At 34.1% G+C, this 15,762-nt stretch overlaps 1 protein-coding gene and 1 long non-coding RNA gene across 2 annotated transcripts in view; one reads left to right on the plus strand and one right to left on the minus strand.

The window, feature by feature from the left end:
• LOC128217033 (nucleolar protein dao-5-like) overlaps positions 1-9,604 on the minus strand; it is a 39,304-nt gene extending 29,700 nt beyond the window's left edge. The window contains exon 1 of the mRNA XM_052923846.1: positions 9,487-9,604. Coding sequence (XP_052779806.1) covers positions 9,487-9,505 — 19 coding nt within the window. The 5' untranslated portion in view covers positions 9,506-9,604. The remainder of the gene's footprint in view (positions 1-9,486) is intronic.
• Positions 9,605-9,683: 79 nt separating this feature from the next.
• On the plus strand, positions 9,684-12,710 carry LOC128218496 (uncharacterized). The gene is made up of 4 exons (XR_008258390.1): positions 9,684-9,767; positions 10,410-10,589; positions 11,232-11,302; positions 11,968-12,710. It is a non-coding gene; the product is annotated as an uncharacterized LOC128218496 (long non-coding RNA).
• Positions 12,711-15,762: the final 3,052 nt, after the last annotated feature.

Here is a 15,762-nt window from a genome sequence, read left to right on the forward strand (position 1 = left end):
TCTGAGATGACAATTGGAGTGAGGTCAGGTGGATTTGTCAGCTGGTCTGAGATGACAATTGGAGTGAGGTCAGGTGGCTTTGTCAGACGGTCTAAGATGACCAGTGGAGTTATACAGTGGCCGGTCTGAGATAAGCAGTGGAGTTAGACCAGGTGGATTTGTAAACTGGTCTGAGATGACCATTGGAGTGAGGTCAGGTGGAAATGTAAACTGGTCTAAGATATACAGTGGCCGGTCTGAGATGAGCAGTGGAGTTAGACCAGGTGGATTTGTAAACTGGTCTGAGATGACAATTGGAGTGAGGTCAGGTGGAAATGTAAACTGGTCTAAGATATACAGTGGCCGGTCTGAGATGAGCAGTGGAGTTAGACCAGGTGGTTTTGTAAACTGGTCTGAGATGACCAGTGGAGTGAGGTCAGGTGGAAATGTAAACTGGTCTAAGATATACAGTGGCCGGTCTGAGATGAGCAGTGGAGTTAGACCAGGTGGTTTTGTCAGCCGGTCTGAGATGAGCAGTGGAGTTAGACCAGGACTGGTGGTTTTGTAAACTGCTCTGAGATGACCAGTGGAGTAATAGGCCAGGTGACTACTTGAATTAGACAAGATGGAAATGTCAAATTTTCTGAGATGACCAGTAGTGTAAGACAAGGTCAACTTGTCTATTGGTCTGAAATGACCAGTGGAGTGATGCCAGGTGGAAATGTCAATTGGTCTAAGATGACCAGTGGAGTTAGACCAGGTTGAAATGTCAACTGGTCTGAGATGACCAGTGTCAACTGGTCTGAGATGAACAGTTGTGTTAGTCCAGGTGAAAACGTCAACTGGTCTGAGATGACCATTTACGGTACTAAAACTGAGCATTTTTCAGGATTAACCAACACGGTTCTAAATGAACGAGGCTAGAAAGTGTATTGAGGGTAAGTTTAAAGGCCTATAAATACAAATATTGCAATAGAGTTTTATTACGACGCTTCTTTATACACATGTATATATAGCTGATATGGTGGATTACTACAATGAATTTACAATGTGTTGAAACAAGTATGGATTAATAAAAAAACAGTGTTTTAGATATTGAAAATGGGTCTTTGAACTGCATTATAGTTAAATTCTAAGACAAAATATAATTTCTAAAATTGCTTTGATTCGTCAGTTTTTCAGAGTGACATAAAAATGTCAAGCTTTGAGTTTCAATATGGGCCTACAGGTTCTGTCTGTTAGTTGAAGTTCTTTTGCTATGATTTAATAATTGCAACCTCCACCTTATTGCAATTTCTGCACAGGTTGAAGCAATTTAATATGATTTGCTAGTTCAAACAGACCAAGTAAAAACAACTAAAGTAAAACATTAAAATCATATTTTTAAAATATTGTAAAGAAACAAGAATTATTGTTTGAAATGTGAAGCTGTGGGGTAATAAAAAGAGGCTAAATATTCTATAAAAACTTTGTTAACAACTTATGGTCAAGACATTTTGTAACAGGAGTAATGACCATTTTGCTGAAAACAACATTTCGTTGTTTTTGATTTTTCAAAACAGGTTAAAACTTTTAGGAAGTTCGGCTGTTACATAGGTCAAGATTCTATAAAAGTAACAAAGAATTCTATGGTTACATAGGTCCAGGCTCTACAAAGGTAACAAAGAATTCTATGGTTACATAGGTCCAGGCTCTACAAAGGTAACAAAGAACTCTATGGTTACATAGGTCAAGGCTCTACAAAGGTAACAAAGAACTCTATGGTTACATAGGTAAAGGCTCCACAAAGGTAACAAAGAATTCTATGGTTACATAGGTCAAGGCTCCACAAAGGTAACAAAGAATTATATGGTTACATAGGTCAAGGCTCTACAAAGGTAACAAAGAATTCTATGGTTACATAGGTCAAGGCTCTACAAAGGTAACAAAGAATTCTATGGTTACATAGGTCAAGGCTCCACAAAGGTAACAAAGAATTCTATGGTTACATAGGTCAAGGCTCTACAAAGGTAACAAAGAATTATATGGTTACATAGGTCCAGGCTCTACAAAGGTAACAAAGAACTCTATGGTTACATAGGTCCAGGCTCTACAAAGGTAACAAAGAACTCTATGGTTACATAGGTCCAGGCTCTACAAAGGTAACAAAGAACTCTATGGTTACATAGGTCCAGGCTCTACAAAGGTAACAAAGAACTCTATGGTTACATAGGTCAAGGCTCTACAAAGGTAACAAAGAATTCTATGGTTACATAGGTCAAGGCTCTACAAAGGTAACAAAGAACTCTATGGTTACATAGGTCAAGGCTCTACAAAGGTAACAAAGAACTCAACGGTTACATAGGTCAAGGCTCTACAAAGTTAACAAAGAATTCTATGGTTACATAGGTCAAGACTCTACAAAGGTAACAAAGAACTCTATGGTTACATAGGTCAAGGCTCTACAAAGGTAACAAAGACCTCTATGGTTACATAGGTCCAGAAAGAATTCTATGGTTACATAGGTCCAGGCTCTACGAAGGTAACAAAGAATTCTATGGTTACATAGGTCCAGGCTCTACAAAGGTAACGAAGAACTCTCTGGTTACATAGGTCCAGGCTCTACAAAGGTAACAAAGAACTCTATGGTTACATAGGTCCAGGCTCTACAAAGGTAACAAGGAACTCTATGGTTACATAGGTCCAGGCTCTACAAAGGTAACAAAGAACTCTATGGTTACATAGGTCCAGGCTCCACAAAGGTAACAAAGAACTCTATGGTTACATAGGTCCAGGCTCTACAAAGGTAACAAAGAACTCAACGGTTACATAGGTCAATACTCTACAAAGGTAACAAAGAACTCTACGGTTACATAGGTCTATACACATTATACTCTACAAAGGTAACAAAGAACTCAATTGTTACATAGGTCAATACTCTACAAAGGTAACAAAGAACTCTATGGTTACATAGGTCAAGGCTCTACAAAGGTAACAAATAACTCTATGGTTACATAGGTCAAGGCTCTACAAAGGTAACAAAGAATTATATGGTTACATAGGTCCAGGCTCTACAAAGGTAACAAAGAATTCTATGGTTACATAGGTCCAGGCTCTACAAAGGTAACAAAGAACTCTATGGTTACATAGGTCCAGGCTCTACAAAGGTAACAAAGAACTCTATGGTTACATAGGTCCAGGCTCTACAAAGGTAACAAAGAACTCTATGGTTACATAGGTCAAGGCTCTACAAAGGTAACAAAGAATTCTATGGTTACATAGGTCAAGGCTCTACAAAGGTAACAAAGAACTCTATGGTTACATAGGTCAAGGCTCTACAAAGGTAACAAAGAACTCAACGGTTACATAGGTCAAGGCTCTACAAAGTTAACAAAGAATTCTATGGTTACATAGGTCAAGACTCTACAAAGGTAACAAAGAACTCTATGGTTACATAGGTCAAGGCTCTACAAAGGTAATAAAGACCTCTATGGTTACATAGGTCCAGAAAGAATTCTATGGTTACATAGGTCCAGGCTCTACGAAGGTAACAAAGAATTCTATGGTTACATAGGTCCAGGCTCTACAAAGGTAACGAAGAACTCTCTGGTTACATAGGTCCAGGCTCTACAAAGGTAACAAAGAACTCTATGGTTACATAGGTCCAGGCTCTACAAAGGTAACAAGGAACTCTATGGTTACATAGGTCCAGGCTCTACAAAGGTAACAAAGAACTCTATGGTTACATAGGTCCAGGCTCCACAAAGGTAACAAAGAACTCTATGGTTACATAGGTCCAGGCTCTACAAAGGTAACAAAGAACTCAACGGTTACATAGGTCAATACTCTACAAAGGTAACAAAGAACTCTACGGTTACATAGGTCTATACACATTATACTCTACAAAGGTAACAAAGAACTCAATTGTTACATAGGTCAATACTCTACAAAGGTAACAAAGAACTCTATGGTTACATAGGTCAATACTTTACAAAGGTAACAAAGAACTCAATGGTTACATAGGTCAATACTCTACAAAGGTAACAAAGAACTCTATGAATACATAGGTCAATACTCTACAAAGGTAACAAAGAACTCTATGGTTACATAGGTCAATACTCTACAAAGGTAACAAAGAACTCTATGGTTACATAGGTCCAGGCTCTACAAAGGTAACAAAGAACTCTATGGTTACATAGGTCCAGGCTCTACAAAGGTAACAAAGAACTCTATGGTTACATAGGTCCAGGCTCTACAAAGGTAACAAAGAACTCTATGGTTACATAAGTCCAGGCTCTACAAAGGTAACAAAGAACTCTATGGTTACATAGGTCCAGGCTCTACAAAGGTAACAAAGAACTCAACGGTTACATAGGTCAATACTCTACAAAGGTAACAAAGAACTCAACGGTTACATAGGTCAATACTCTACAAAGGTAACAAAGAACTCTATGGTTACATAGGTCCAGGCTCTACAAAGGTAACAAAGAACTCTATGGTTACATAGGTCCAGCCTCTACAAAGGTAACAAAGAACTCTATGGTTACATATTTCTAAAGTTATAAGGAAATCTATATCTAACTGTTACATGGTAAAAAAATCATCAAAAGTAAGAAACTCAACTGTGAAATGCTGAGAAACTCTTTAGAATGTTATGAAGAACTCACTTATTACCAAGACAAAAAAGACTGCTCCAGGTAGATTCACACTCAATTTTACCATGCACATGTATGTTTTATAGATAAATGTTTTGAGATAATTTGCAAACATGTACTTGCTATGTCAACTTTAATTAACAGTTGTTATTGAATTCAATCAACTATCTTACTTCATTTCATTGCCAAATCTTTGTCATAGACCTAACCACAATAACAAACATTCATGAAAACAATTTGTTCAATTGTTTGGACACTTTTTGATATATCCCTGTGACACCATAACTCTCATTTGAAAATCCCATGGCAAAAAATAATAGGTATCAAATATTTTAAAGCTTAAATTCTATTTCAAAGTCATGAACAGCAATGAAGAATTTTCAAATGAACATACACAATGATGAATCATACATCAGCACAATCAATGTAACAATTATCTATAAGAGTGATAATTGGTTACAATTGACTGGTGCATAAAGGCAAGACAATACATTTTTGGAATATAAGGAAAACCATATCAGTCTTTACATACTTGGATATGGTACAATGCAACAGACAGATTAACTCTTGTTTTTGAAAAATAAAGCTTTTAAAATTTAAGAAACCCCCAAGATATTTTAAAACAGTTCTTGTTTTAAATCTGTCAGTCAAATTTCACTCAATTTCTGAGTCCAAAATAGCTGTTAAATGTCATAATTTGGGAAAAGAATAATTAAGCACAATCAGTAGTATTAAAATGACATTTAGTGTTAGCTACTACATTGTATAGTTTTATTCTTTATTTGACTATACATGCAAGTAATAACAGCAATTTCAGAACCCGGGTACTGGTACGTGTCCATCCGAGTATAATTGCCTGTATACTTTGCTGGATATTCACAGACCAACCACAGTTTAAGAAATAATAAGGTTTAAAAAAAATGGCACTGTTAATATTTGTTTTATTATTTAATAGTTAATGCTTTTAATATACAGTTGATCCTTATGATTTACAATTAAAGAAAAATGTTGCATCCATAGCTGTCAAATATGCATTTCCATGGCGTCATATTGTTACACCACAGCTGTCAGGGGGCTTCATCAAGTTGCAGAAAAGAATTCTCACTCAGGACCTTAATATTTGCAAATTACATGTAACTGATGAAATGGTGCAATATAGGAATGACGTCACCATTACGTCATATGTACTTCCGTTGTGTGGAAAATTCTCAATAAAAAAAATGTTCTTATGATTGATAGACATGTTTTCACTTGCTCAATACACTGTAAATCAAAACTATCATTATTCCTGAAACTTTTATACCTGAAGTATCTATTCTTTTATCATTTAGAGTATAGATTAAAGCATAAACCGCTGCCCTATAGTTGAAAGGTCATTTTGGAAGATCTGTCATGGCGGACGGTGCAATTTTTAGAGTTTGTTTTTCAAGTGGAGTGATTTTTCTTAGGAATAACTTGACCCCCCCCCCCCACTTTTTTAAATTATTGGCTTAAAAGGTAATTTAAAGCTTGTACTTTAAGAATATATGTGGTTATCATAGCCTGCATTCGCTTGAAATGCCTTTAAATGTTGTCTGAAAATTATAATTTTACATTGAATTATATAGGGAATAACAATGGTGGTGTGTCACCTTATAGGAATGATGTCACCATTACGTCATATGTACTTCCGTTGTGTGAAAAATTCTCAAATTTTAGCAACCTTCAATCAAGAAGCTGTAAAACATCCTTCACATATTTGGAACTGTACAACAATTTGTATTCAAAGTTACTCGTTTTTGTGTTATACACAAAGTCAAGTGTAGTTACTAACTTACTTGGCAATTATGCAGGCCTTAAAGTGATTTTCATGATCATCTGGATTAATTTAATATAAACAGTGTTAACATTGAATAATAACACAACTTTTTACATGGATTACAAATTCACGGCATCCCTGTCAGATTCATATCTTGTTTCATTTTCAGTGAGGGAATGTAGAAATCTCTACGCAAAATATGCACAGCATTATGCATAAGGCTGCTTACTTTATGTAGCCAAATGTATAAAGTTGTCCAAATGCACCAAAAGCATGAAAAGGATGCTGAGTGTAATTCTAACCATTTGCAAGGTAAGTAAAATAAATTTATTTAATATATCTTATGTCCAGATGTGGGTCACATCATAATCAGCGATAACAATTATTTGCCAATAGCTGCTAAATGTGCATTTCCAGGTTGTCATATCTTCTACCTAGTACACAATGAATGAAATAGTGAATGCATCCATCAGGTGATGCAATGTAAGCATGTCGAAAAGAAGTCATTTCAGTGCTATTTTTCGCGACACTTTACACCATGTAAACATTTATTTCCATAATGATGGATTATATGATTTGATTTTAGTTATTGCTGTGCCATCATGAAGTTAAATGCTGTCTTGATTAGTAGATATGAGAATGATGTTTGAATTTGAGTATTTCTTTAGCCAAATTCAGTGTTAAAACAATACGATATCTACCAGTCTTGGATTCGCTCATTACTTCACTCAGTAATCTAAAATAATAGACGTGTTATACAGGATTCTTCCAATCCCTAACATCTAAACGGGAATGTGCAAAAAAACGGGGGAGTTTTAAAAATATTGAAATTGTTTTAAGTGAAGTATTTTATGGTTGAAATTGATCATAAAGAGTTATATTCATATTTTACCATGTAAGTGAAATGTTATTTTGCACTAAACAAGCATTTAATGCATTAAAACAAGTTGTTTACCTTTCCAATAAAACGAAAGTTGACTGGCACAGACAACAATTATGCGAAGGGGAACAACTCCATACAATTGTAAAAACTCGGCCTCCTCCGACAAAGCTTCGAGATAGACCTCGTTATACAATCGTAAAAACTCGGCCAAAATGTTCCGAGCGATTTAAAACTGTGCCCTGAAGCCTTGCAGGTGCCCTTCATGTATATTTCGTTATGTTTTGACAGAATGAAATGAAGAAAAGCCGTCAAACTCATAATTATAAGTTGGATATTTATTTTTTTGTGTACAGAACTAATATAAAATAACATTATCTGGTAATATTTCTTGTTTTTATGATATTTTATAAACGCTATAAGCTTTAACCCGGAATCCTGATCGGAACAACTACCCTCTTTTGATACGAAACAATTTGTACGTGAAGGATTTGCCATATCAAAAATAAAAATAAAAATCTGTCAACGTACAATTATTTGGACTACTTCACTCCGAATGTAGGACTAAGTGAACCACTTCCCAAGTGAACCAGGACTAAGTGAACCACTTGGTGAGACGAAGTGAACCATCTATATGTTATATAGGGAATATTGTCTTAATGTTATATTATGTTTTAGAGTTTATTTTCCCGGTTATAAATGATTTAATAGGTAAGGAGAATAAATTGTTTATCATATCAAAGTGTTTAATTATTAGAAGTTTGTATTTTGCTATAACAATGTTTTGAAAAAAGAAAATAAAAATGAACAACAAAATTCGCTTTTATTTAATCCTTATAATGAATATATTATCAATACATCCTACTTTGTTGAATTTTATTCCATATATGTTAAAAAAATCTCTATGTTTATTATTTACACCTCAATCATCTCCCAAAAACAAATAAATCTTAAGTGTACTTAATGGATAATAGGCCTTATTAATTGGTAATTACTAATTAAACAGCTCACTTACAGAAGCTGTGAACAAACATAGTGACATATACTTTCATTATATCAATTATTTTTTTCTATTCGGAATTGCCAGTTCATGATCAACAACACGTTTATTTATTTATTTAAAAAAAAAAAGCAATACATACACTATAGAAATAGAAGTGGAACAATATAATTTAATAAAGGAGGTGAATAGTGAACATTTTCAAAAATGCTTTAACATTATATTGTGATTTCATTAACAAAAGTGTTCATAAAACGTTTAGAAATGATGCAATGGGCAATTTGACTTAAACACTGTTTACAATATCATACTCTTTTTGGTCAATTTTGTCACCTATTACTTTATCTTAAATTCTTTCTGTATTCCACATCTTTCAAAAAATCTCATGTATAGCATTCCAGAAAGTTGTCAAAAATGGACATTCAATAAAAAAGTGTTCGTAGTCTTCATTGCAATAAATACATGAAGGGCAGTCCTTCAACTTCCATGTAAATAAATTTAAATTCGTTGCTACATGATTATGCAATAACTTTTTTTATTTTAACTATCGTTTGACTTTATTATCCACAATGAACAATATAGTGCCAAGAGTTCCAGCGAATATGCTCTTGTAAACGTCGATCCAAATAACCATGAATGTAATTCATTGATTTGTAATAAATAATTTATGTCACTATCATACAGTGAAAATAGCTACTATTTTAATTGTCATGAAGCTTAAAAGTCTAAGGTTTCATGCCTTTTCAATTTCTAACAGCTAAATAAACATCTTTAACTGTGTAACAAACGTGTGAAGTATTGCATTCAAATGGCGATAATTACTAGTTATTATCACCTTTCAGGCAGTGTGCCATCACACAATAGCCACTATATAATGCATATGTGGTTCACTTGGTCCTGAAATGGTACACTTAGGAACAGGTTCACTTGTGAAATGGTTCACTTCGTCCTGCACCCCTTCACTCCGCTACTGTACCAATATCAGGGTCGCATTTTTCTACTGCATACTGAATTATTATTTTTTGGACGGAATTATAAACAATGGCCACGGTCACAACTCATTTATTGTCAAAAGAGAATAACATTTAGAAAATAATTTCGAAACATCAAGATTTAAGTCACTGTGATTATTCCATTTGATTGCAACATATGAAATTATAAATGCAATGTACATATATATTTTTTTTTTAATTACCATTTTCATCCGCATCCATTGCTCGGCACAAAGTAAATATTTACTACTGTACAATTATGTTTGTAAACACAAAAACATTTTGACTTCCTCAGTTTATCTTACAAAATGATAACTTCCGTATCAATCGGAACTCCTCGGCTAGTATCAAGATATGGCCTCGGATATAATACGGGTCGTTAGAAAATAGTCCATCATGGCCGACCAAGAAGATGTTCAAACAACCAAGAGATATGTTAGTCCAAAGACAGAATGAGGAGCGAACTTTTACCACTTATTTGTGTGTAAGTGTTATTTTTATACTTATTGTATTTTAATAAAATACAAAAATAGTTTTAAAAGAGCCCTAATGAGAAACTAATTGGAAATGTCATTAATTCTTAGTGGGTGGGGTAAAGTATTCTTTCATTTGATAGATTCTAATTTAGTAAATAACAATTTTGAAGCTCCAGTGATCAGTGGCAAAAATTAAGAAAACAAATACTCTATTTGTTTTTTTTAATAACAAATAAGTCTGAATCTGACTTTACTTAGATCGATAATAGGTTAGACTTTCTTTCTCGGTGTATTTATCTCATACATTTCATATCATTAACTTTAATTTTTTATAATTAAAATTTACATTCTTTTAACCAAGGATGTATGGTTTATATGTCCGTGAGTGTTGGTAGCAAACAACTTAATGTAATGGCACAATTGAATACCTCGGCCCTGTTCACTAATATAGTTCTCTAAATAAATTAGATCTTCATTCTATTGGTTTAACAAAATAAGTTTGAACGCATAAACCAGCACACATTTCTTTCAAGACTAAATTCTTTGATATCCACCAGTGGTGGTGATGCAGAAACATTGAAAAATGTTGACATTTTTACTGTGCCAATGAAATGCAGACATTTAAATTTTGATCTTATTGTCATTTTCAGAGACGAGTATGGTACCAGGGCAATCGGAACTCCTCGGCTAGTATCAAGATATGGCCTCGGATATAATACGGGTCGTTAGAAAATAGTCCATCATGGCCGACCAAGAAGATGTTCAAACAACCAAGAGATATGTTAGTCCAAAGACAGAATGAGGAGCGAACTTTTACCACTTATTTGTGTGTAAGTGTTATTTTTATACTTATTGTATTTTAATAAAATACAAAAATAGTTTTAAAAGAGCCCTAATGAGAAACTAATTGGAAATGTCATTAATTCTTAGTGGGTGGGGTAAAGTATTCTTTCATTTGATAGATTCTAATTTAGTAAATAACAATTTTGAAGCTCCAGTGATCAGTGGCAAAAATTAAGAAAACAAATACTCTATTTGTTTTTTTTAATAACAAATAAGTCTGAATCTGACTTTACTTAGATCGATAATAGGTTAGACTTTCTTTCTCAGTGTATTTATCTCATACATTTCATATCATTAACTTTAATTTTTTATAATTAAAATTTACATTCTTTTAACCAAGGATGTATGGTTTATATGTCCGTGAGTGTTGGTAGCAAACAACTTAATGTAATGGCACAATTGAATACCTCGGCCCTGTTCACTAATATAGTTCTCTAAATAAATTAGATCTTCATTCTATTGGTTTAACAAAATAAGTTTGAACGCATAAACCAGCACACATTTCTTTCAAGACTAAATTCTTTGATATCCACCAGTGGTGGTGATGCAGAAACATTGAAAAATGTTGACATTTTTACTGTGCCAATGAAATGCAGACATTTAAATTTTGATCTTATCGTCATTTTCAGAGACGAGTATGGTACCAGGGGTGCAGCTGACTCTGATTCCCGGCTTGTTCAAATGAAAAAAGGCAGATGAGGTAATGGTTGTGCTATTTTCGAAATTCGGACAATAATTTAACAGTCAAGTATCCTATTGGGTTAAGCCCAAAAGTACCTGCATGTTTGTACAATTAACCAACAAGGATTGACAGTATTAAAATATCAACATTGTAGATGAATTTAAACATGATAACAAGTTCATTTCATATTTTTTAATTAACCAGCAGTCCAGAGCTAAAAGCTGCTCTCTCACAGATTGACAGTTCTTCTTGGTCATTCTTCAAAAGCCCAAAGGAGTAATTAAATTAAATTTACACATATAATTAATTATACGGCTTAAAGCGATAGCAAAAAAATATTTTCCAATCAATTGAAATCTGTTCTATTATGTGTGACCTTATATGACTAGTTGGAGGAATTTTTACCAAATTTTCAAACTTGTATATGAAAGACTGTGATCTGATATTATGTCAGCAGTCTAATATCACTGGTTTCCATACATTTGCACAATAATTGCCAATTGGCTTGTTTAAAGACAAAAATAAAAAAGGTGTCAGAACAGTAAAACTGTGAGGATGCAGCTTTAAATTGGTGTTGCACTTAATGTTTAATGAATACTTTTCTGTTGTTGTACAGGCTTTTAAAATAATTGATCTGAAAATATAATTCCTATTATTGTTGTATTTTCTGTATTCTATTTCAGGCACTGGAATCCGAATGTAATAAAAAATCCCATTGTATGAGGATTGACCTGCAATGCATGGCAATCATCTTAACACAACTGCAACGCCTTCCTTGGAAAAATGAGTGCAAGATGGAAACAAAGCGTTCAGTGGAACATCTTGTCATCTCAAATATTTGATGACTTACATACTGATGTGAAGTTGAAGATAAAAGTCATCTGTTGGTCCATGATTATTAAATAAATCTGAACATATATTTTAAAAGGGTAAAATGATAAAGGATTTATATACGCTTTAAGTGGTTTTCCTATATTATGGAGGGAAGATAACTACAAAAACAGAAACAGATGGCATCGGCAGACCAAATAAAGGAGAACTATTTTGTTCAGTTCAATTTTTAAGACTTCAGAAAATCTGTTAATAGAGCACATCCTTGCAAATGCCATAATGTAAACTGGGCTCTTTAAAATGTGAAAAGGTGAAAGTGGTCTAGAGGATAAGCCCCAAATTCAAGGTTGTGAGTTCAAGACCTCCAAGATACTTTCTCTTGACCTCAGGAAAAGGATGTCCATACTTGTTTCTTCTTAGGCAACAGACTTAAGAGTGATTTTGTAAGCTTCCAGCTTGCATAGCAATCTGATAAGGCATACAATAAGTACTAGCTGACTTGCAAACAGTTTTTCCATTTGTGTTGATTTATTTTTCAGTCTGTTGGAATGTTTATTAGAAGTGATGCGCATTGCTTACTGCAACCAATATTTATTTTCTTTATTAAGTTGAATTTAATGAGTTTATTTTCTCAAATGATGTAATAAAAGTTATTCTGAATGACTGTCCTTTTTTGTTTGAAGAAAATGTGTTGAGGTTTTGGCATAGCATAGTGTCATCATCATCATCATCATTGTTGTGTACAAATAAAACATTCAAAACAATGTATTAAAAACCAAACTGTCAAGCCAAGTACTCAAAGAGGCACAAGGATATTGCTAAAGAGACCGGTAATACAATTAGACAAATAAAATGTAAAGAAAGATCTATAATTCTGACACATGGTAATGCTTTAAATAGTCCTCTCATTGTGTGTTTATGGTTAAAGTGGAGACATACAGTATATTTTGTAATGAAGACTTAAATTTGTAGGGCAACTTAAAGCCATATATGGGAATTAAGCGCCAGAAATATTGTGAAGTCTCCCAAAAGACTCAATGCACTTAAAAGGGCTTGGCACAGAAATGAAAGTAAAAATGGGAGCAAAATCTAATTTATCATTAGTTTTACATTGGATTGCATACACATGGCTCTGTTATTACTTGACTAATATTAAAAATAAAATTAAGAGACATGTTGATCCAAACTGTAATTATTCTTGTTTGCATTTTATGGAGTTGGACATAAAAGAGTCATTTGGTGAAGAGTGATCTAAAGGCTAATTATTCAAAATAGATTAAGTATTATTGAAAAAAGTCTGGTATACATTGCTGAAAAGCTTAGCAACCTGTTTAAATATTTGTTTAAGGCTTTTATTTACAAAAAAAATGAATCAGTTGAGTATCTTATCAGTTACTCATTTGGTGTTGTTTTTAATAAAAAATGACAATTTACTCAAAGATATTGAGACTAATAATTATAGATTTAGACCAGTATAATGTGTAAGGAAACTTCTAATGAGTGGGTTTTATCCACAGCCTAGGAGGTAAAGTGAAGCATGATCTGCCTTGAACAAATACAATTTTAAGACAACATCTGTCAACTTAGTGCACCAGTCAATTGTACCCCCCCCCCCCACCCCAGGTCCGGGGGAATACTGGGGTTAACCAGGGGATATGGGCCGTGTTTTTACCTATCAGGGGGCCCTGCAGTGCTGGTTGAATGCAGTGGTTTTATCTTCGCTTAAAATATAGACGGGAATGGACCTTACCTAGAGTCCCTTGGGTGTGGGGGCATTTGGCAGGGATTTTGCCATTGGATCGTCCGCGCAGGGTGGGGATTTTAGCCGGGGTTGGCTGTACTGAAAGTCAAAGTCCCCACTATTCCCCAGACCTGGGGAGGCCGTGGTTACAATTGTCTGGTGCATATCCACATGAACGTTGTATTGGTACTCTTAACAATTGAGCTTACTGCGTGGATAGTCACCGCCCCACCTCAACCCCACAGAACTGTTTACACAAAAAAAATCTGCAGCCCAAACCCAATAATGCTGAAGTAAAAGCATGCATAGATTTCAGCTGGTAAAGCTGACTGGGTGCCAAGCTCACACCCATCCTACCACAATCCACAAAAGTCTGCACAATATGCAATCAATGATTTTACAGAATAGTAATGTTGTTTTAATGGCAAGGCATGGTGTGAAAAATAACACGGCAAAGTATGACTTAAAACTTACATTTCATAGGGTATTCCTATAACTGTTGAGAAAATGTTGACATTTAGTCCATGCATGCATTTAATCCGATGTAATGATTCATGCATGCCATGAACCGTATGATCATTTCAATGACTGTCAAGTACATTTTTTGTGTGCTCACGATTTTTCTAGAGAAAATAGAGTGCTTCAACTATAAGAAAACATCTAAATATTCATAAAACGAACATTTTTTTAGGTTAAAATAAATATTTTCTCTTAAACAAGCACATTTAATTTAACACAATCCATTTCCTTGTTGTTACAATGGGCCTTCTTTACGCGGATTGAAAACGGTGTTAATCGCCGGCAGCAGCATCGCACTTTCGTATATCCTTACTACTATTTACGAGGTCTATCTCGAAGCTTGCCGGAGATGGCCGAGTTGTTACGATTGCTTCCGTATGTATCACGTGACGGATAACAGAATGTGTATTTTTCGGACTTTTTTTTCGGAAAGCGGTACACGGTTTAAGGTTACACTATACCTTGTTTACTATTACCCATTTCAACGATTTAAATTTGAATGTACATGTAGCGGAAGTTGGGAGATCAACAACTGAATTGTTGCTTGCAATACTTATATATAATGATAAATACCTCTTCAAGTCAATTAAAGATGTCCTTAATTAATTTGATGAGGTCTTCAAATCATTTGAAGAGTTCTTTTATTATTTGAAGAGGTCTCTAATGATATGAAGAGCTCTTCAAATACATGAGTTTGTATAATGTTTGCGTTCCATTCGTAACGATATTGTTTTATAGGACTCTTTGTCCAAAACATTTTCGATGTAGGCTAATGAAATTAACTTTGAATGTCCAATTGTTGCCACCTGGATTAAATTAAGAGCACCATTGCCTTTACATGTATTATAACCAATAATATGCTCTATTTCCCAACGTCAGTTTTGACTGTCCGCCATGTCGTCAGACAGGAATTATCAGTAGCTATCAATCCATGGGCTGCATATGTGAACATTTGTTCATAGAAAACTCCGAGTCACAGATTTACCGTTTTGACAACTTTACTTATTTTTTGTTGTCTTGGAATGAGTCAATTTTTGCGCAAATATCTGCAAACCAGTTAAATAAAAATGCTGACAAAAGATCAGATCGCAGATTGTTATTTTTTTGTTCGAAAATTAATGTTTTATTGCTAAAAGCGTTACTAACGGTTTTAGAAAAAAAAATCATAAAACATTATGTTTTTAACTTAAATATTTTTAAATATCACTGGTTTCCATGCATATTCGCATAAATTGGCTCGTTCTAAGACAAAAAAAATATATTAAAAAAGTAGTCAAAACGTACAATCTGTGATAGTCAGCTTTAACAAGTCATGACCACTGAAAGTTCCGTTGATCTATCTTAATGGTTGGAGAAGTTGGTTGTTGGTTTTTGAGTTAATTTATAC

Source organism: Mya arenaria, chromosome 14, assembly GCF_026914265.1.
Source record: "Mya arenaria isolate MELC-2E11 chromosome 14, ASM2691426v1".
Classification (NCBI taxonomy): domain Eukaryota; kingdom Metazoa; phylum Mollusca; class Bivalvia; order Myida; family Myidae; genus Mya; species Mya arenaria.